The sequence below is a fragment of the Miscanthus floridulus genome, chromosome 5 (assembly GCF_019320115.1).
Source record: "Miscanthus floridulus cultivar M001 chromosome 5, ASM1932011v1, whole genome shotgun sequence".
NCBI classification, from domain to species: Eukaryota; Viridiplantae; Streptophyta; class Magnoliopsida; order Poales; family Poaceae; genus Miscanthus; species Miscanthus floridulus.
The window spans coordinates 12,618,501-12,623,826 of record NC_089584.1 but is presented as its reverse complement, the minus strand read 5'-3'; the positions used below and the strand labels follow the sequence as shown (position 1 = coordinate 12,623,826).

The following is a 5,326-nucleotide window of genomic DNA, read 5'->3' as shown; positions in this document are numbered from 1 at the left end:
GAATTGGAAGGATTTGGGAGGAATTCGGGGTAAGATCAGCAAGAACAGAGGGTTCAGAGTTCAGAACGAAAGCATTTGGGGGGAAATAGACGGAGGACAGGTTTCATTCAGAAATAGAATTCGGTTACAAGGCTTGATGCCGACTCCAACTCCCGACTGGTACTTATAGTAGCAATTACAAGGCCTTGGGCCTAAGACAAAATCATCTAACACAACGCTCGGCCCAGCTAGCCATTTTTTCACGCCCTCTGTCTGTATGGCGGTGTTTCCCCCTATTGTCGAACGAGCGTCAGACTTATGCTGCTGCTTACTCAGGGTCCTGACAGTCAGGTTAGAAGAGGCTTATTGAAAATGCTAAAAAGCAATGACTTGAGTCACAGTTGAAATTAGTTCGTGAGTCATCACTATCTCCGAGCACTCGAAGCATTCATCGAGGCTTATTGAAAATGCTAGAAAGCAATGACTTGAGTCACAGTTGATATTAGTTCGTGAGTCATCACTATCTCCGAGCACTCGAAGCATTCATCGTTCCAAGCTGGAAAGATCACTACAGCAACCAACAATGAACATGAACAGAACGAATAAAGGGAATACCATGATTATCCATTGGCCACATAGCTCATTACATTACACACCACAGATTACGAATAACTCGATAGTTCAAGTAACTACAGAGCACAAGCTTTACTCAAATTATATAGGAAGAGGGGAGGGAGACAGCTCAAAAATTACATCGTCACACAGCATAACACTGAGAAGCCAACTTCAGAGTCTCGACATCCTCTCAACATCCAGAGGAAGGGCACGCTACTCACTCATGTTGCCATCACCACGGGCCTCTTGTGGTCCTGCAGGAGCTGCCGAAGCTGCTGGTACCCATGGCGGTAGTGATCAAGCGAGAAGCACAGCTGCCTGATCGCCTCACGCTTCCCCTCTGCGCTGTCAGATATAATAAGCTTCTGCTTCTCAACCTCTTCCTCGAGCTCACACACGCGTGAGCGCAGGCCTGACACGTCTTTCCGTGCAATATCTGCCTCTTCAATCAGCTTGACATGCTCCAGGTGCAGCTGATGCAAGTGGTTGTCCATCTCCTTCAGCTTTTCATCACGAGTAGTGACATCAATCAGCAGAACGGATACCTTGTTTTCAACTGCAGCCTTCTCTGAAGACAGCAGCTCGATCTCCGTCTTAAGATGGGCGATGGCTTGAATCAGTTGAGACAAATGTTTCTCACTCTCAAGGGATGCTTCTGCTTTCTCCACGTGAAGTTGTTCAAGCTGTGCCTCTGTGGCTGTCAACTTGCCCTCAAGGGAAGCAACCAAGGAATTTAGGTCACTGGTTGCCTGTTCCACATCCTTCATACGATTCTGAAGTTCTGCTTTCTCTTGAAGAGCTTTTTCTAGGTCCTCTTTCAGGTCCTTAATTGTAGCTTGTAGCTCCCTAGCCACAGCCCTTGAATCCTCCAACTGCCTACGAACTTGCTCCAACTCCATAGCACGTTCCTCAAGTACACCCTTCTCATTTGAATCATTTTCCAATCTTGCTTGCAGATCCTTGATTATTTCTTGTAGCTTTATAATCTCTGCAGAAGAATCGTCTAAGTTATTAGAAACTTGTTCAAGCTCCTTTACCTGGGCCTCAAGCTGCAATTTCTCTCCTGTAATTTCTGTTAGGTTCCGTTCAAAATTCTTAACAACTTCCTGGAGCCTTTCAATTTCAGATTCAAGAGCGGATTTCTCATGGAAATACTTTTCAGAAACTTGCTCAACCTCCTGCTTGCACTTCTCAATCTCATGGTCACGGTGCACTAATTGGGCTTCAAAATGTTTTGTAGTCGAGGCCATGTCTCGTTTTAGATCCTCGATATCATTCTTGCTTGCCAGAATTGCAGCTACCAAGTCTTCCTTTTCATTGCTAACTTGTTTGAGACTCTCTTCAAGTTTTTCACATTGGCAGTGCATGTTCTTTACCTCAAGTGCCTCAATTTGTTGCCTTGCTTCCTGAAGCTCATCTTCTAGCTCAGTAATCCGTCCATCCATTATATAAGAAATCCCATTGCCATTTTCTTCACTTGCCTCATCAACCTCTGAATCAGAATCTGAAGAAGAAGATGATGATGATCCATCACTCCCCTTCTTGGAAATGTCTGAGCTTCCACCAGAACCAAGGAACACATCGAAGCCAACTGCTCTTGTTTTGTGCTTCGGTTTTGCTGTGTTCTGTTCCATGTTAGGCTCTGGAGATGGTGAAATTGATTGTGTCTCGGAATCAGTTTCGGATATACCAGAGCCTTGAGACTGCAGTGCAAGACCCTTGCGCAATTCCCCAGTCACGTTGTCATAACGCTCAGCAAGAGCACGGTACATACGATAGAAGTTCTCAACATGATTTACAAGCAGAGGCCTTCTTTGGAAATACATCTCAGCCTTCTTTGCAAAAGAATCACCTTCATCCTCTATGAGCTTCAGCATCTCTTTAACTTGCTTATCCATCTCTATTCATTCAGAAAAGAAAAAGTCAGGAAAGTTTGTGCCATTATTATACTGCAGGATACATGAACATTGAACAAGTTACTGCAGATTGCTCTTCCTGTCAAATAACAGAAGTGTCAGTACATGCTGTCATTCAATAAAAAACAGAGTTGTTACCTTCCAAATTCTCAGCTAGCCATTTGGAGTTCTTTGGGCTAATATGGCTGTCCCACCACCATGAATGGGACTTTCTCGTTTGCATTCTATGCATGCGCTTCATTGTCACCAAAATAAGATCTCGTAGTTGACCTGGTCATGATTGACGGTGAACATATGAACAAGTGGGCTAGTCTTAGTATTATTATTGACAGTAAAAATTTTCAATGTCACCACTAAAGAACTGTTAGAATAATGGTGACAGTAAACAAAAAACAGCAACCAGTAACATCGCTCACAGATAAAGAAAAAACACAGAGTGCGCAAAAGCCGTGCATGGCATGAGGTTAACAACGATGGATCAACTTGCAATCATATGGGTAGGAAGCAGATCTTCTACTGCCTACATGTAGAACAGTACTGCATGCGTATATTAGAGGAGGGTGAAAAGGGCTCAGCATATCAACCTCCAAAATGCAGGGACCAAAACATTGACTGGTTAACAAAGAGATGGGAACAATCATATCTTTCATCACTTATGACTTTATCGGCTAACCAATCAGCGATGGCTTTCCAGAAAGCTCAGGACCAGAAAATTGATCAGCATCAGCAACCCAAGGTGGAATTGGGGAACAAAGTAAAAATTCACTGTGACGATACAACTGTACCTCGTTTTAAGTCATTGATGTGCGAAAAGAACAAAAATACATTCTTTTATGAATGATGTAACAGCTTTAGACTAATGAGTATGGGCCATTTAGTGCTTATTGTACACATTTAGCTGCCATGAAAAAAATGATCAAATAAACATCTAGTTTGACACAGATTGCCTACCTCACCGACATATAAGTGAGGTGTTTTTAGATAATGATAAGTAAGGTGGTTGCATAAAACTACTATGCCTTCTCAAGGTAAACTAAACAGATTTGAGATGGACTAATGTCTAACATGAAGTACGTCAATCTCTTTGGCTCGAATATTAGTTGGGAAACTCATTCATGGAGCAGGCAGTCAGGTACGGCTATGACTTGGCTATCACACACCACAGCACAAAAGATGTCGCAGCTACTCCTCCCATCGGTCCCTTGTTAGGTAAGAGCCTAATTCAATGGAGAATGGACTTGAATAAACTTGCACAGCCAAGATAAATTGACAGAAAAATTGTTCTGTCCCTGGGATCAGAATTTCAGGGCCCAGCTGAAACTTGCAGTACCAGTGGACCACAAGCTTCTTCAGTTATTGTCAACCTATATCTAACCCAATCATTGAGTGAGGACTGAGACTAGTCAATTTAGTAAAAATAATAATAATTGTTTGTGATCCACGTAACATGGCTGGCCCCCAGCTTACACCTAGATGGACACATGCAGGCATCGAGTGAGGGGCAGAGGGGCCATCACAGTAGGAATAATCTAGTACATTCTGATGTCAACTGCGGGTTTGAAGAAAGGCCAGGAGTGATAAACCTATCTTGTATCTCTGGAAATTGTACATTGTTTATTCATTTCTTGAAGGTTATTTGTCATGCATGTGGAGATGGCAATAATTGAAGAACACAGCTACGCACTTAGGATAAGTAAAAATATCTGTAGGAAATTATGTAATATACAAGGGCGAGGACCTTGCACATAGATTTAAGAAGCCCAAAGTATCAGTAAATGCTTCAAAATTTGGAAGAAAACTCATTCATACAGTTAAATTTCCCAAAGTTAATGGTTATAAAAGGATCCGATCTGATATGAGTAAATCTAAAACAATTTACTGGTCTCCTGACAAAACAGCTGTGAATAGGCACATGCACCAGCTAGGATGGTCACCCTACGCGTGCTCTAGAGGAAAAAATATATATCGAAGCACATCCAAACAAATTTTGAAAAAAAAAATCTGCCCTCCATCAGACTGATCTCCCCTAGAAGTCCCCATCTGCCCATCGCACCGCAGGAAACAAGTTCAAAATGGGCTGCACATACCACGACTCGCTATGAGTCTTGCAGCTTCAGGGAGATACTACAGACTCCAGAGGATTTGTAATGGTGACATGTAGCTTGAAGCAAGTTTTCCACATAGAACGGATTACGAAAGCTCAGTATAATGAATGAGCCGAGTACTCTGGTTACCGATGGCCAGCTGAAAGGGACGGGGATTTAAGAGGTTAATCTAAACCGAGGAAAAGTCAATCGACAAACCAACCACACCAGCGCTCCAAAACGCCTGAAATCAGCATGCCCTGTTTCCAGAGCGCCATGAGCGTGGCATCAACACTAAGCGACAGTGCTCCACTACAAGGCCCCATGGGAGGTGGGGGAAAAATTCGAAATCTCAGAAAAGTCACGACAGGCCCTACGGTTTTGCGAGGCACGAGTATCATTCAGCGCGGAACTCATCTCCCTGCTGGTTGCGGACTTCCGGTGATCTTCCGGGGGAACCCGAAACATTCTGATCAAGACTCCAGAAACTCAAACAGTAACGGAACAGAGAAGAGCACACATATCTAGTCTAGACTCTAGAGAGACGAAACCGCGGCACCCGGAGGAAGACGCGCGGCGCGAGAGGGGTGGGAGAGCTTACTGAGGAGGAGATGGATCCAGGTGGTCTTCTTCTTCTTCTTCTTCTTCTTCTTCTTCTTCTTCTTCCCCCGCCCGGCCGCCCGGAGACGAAGCGCAGGCCAGAGCGATTAGGCCTGAAATGACACCCGCCCA

The 5,326-nt window shown here is 43.9% G+C and overlaps 1 protein-coding gene across 1 annotated transcript; it reads right to left on the bottom strand.

The window, feature by feature from the left end:
- Positions 1-582: 582 nt before the first annotated feature.
- LOC136449525 (protein NETWORKED 4B-like) lies at positions 583-5,326 on the bottom strand. Its single transcript, XM_066449565.1, has 3 exons — positions 5,196-5,326; positions 2,649-2,780; positions 583-2,494 (listed from the first exon to the last, which is right to left on the bottom strand). The coding sequence occupies exons 2-3, from the start codon at positions 2,749-2,751 to the stop codon at positions 816-818; spliced, it is 1,782 nt and encodes a 593-aa protein (XP_066305662.1). The 5' UTR covers positions 2,752-2,780; positions 5,196-5,326; the 3' UTR covers positions 583-815.

Bases quoted from the DNA above. Each gene is read 5' to 3' on its own strand.
- LOC136449525 (XM_066449565.1), bottom strand. From the start codon at position 2,751: ATGAAGCGCATGCATAGAATGCAAACGAGAAAGTCCCATTCATGGTGG. The intron at 2,495-2,648 runs GTAACAACTCTG...CTGAATGAATAG, and splicing joins GCTAGCTGAGAATTTGGAAG to AGATGGATAAGCAAGTTAAA.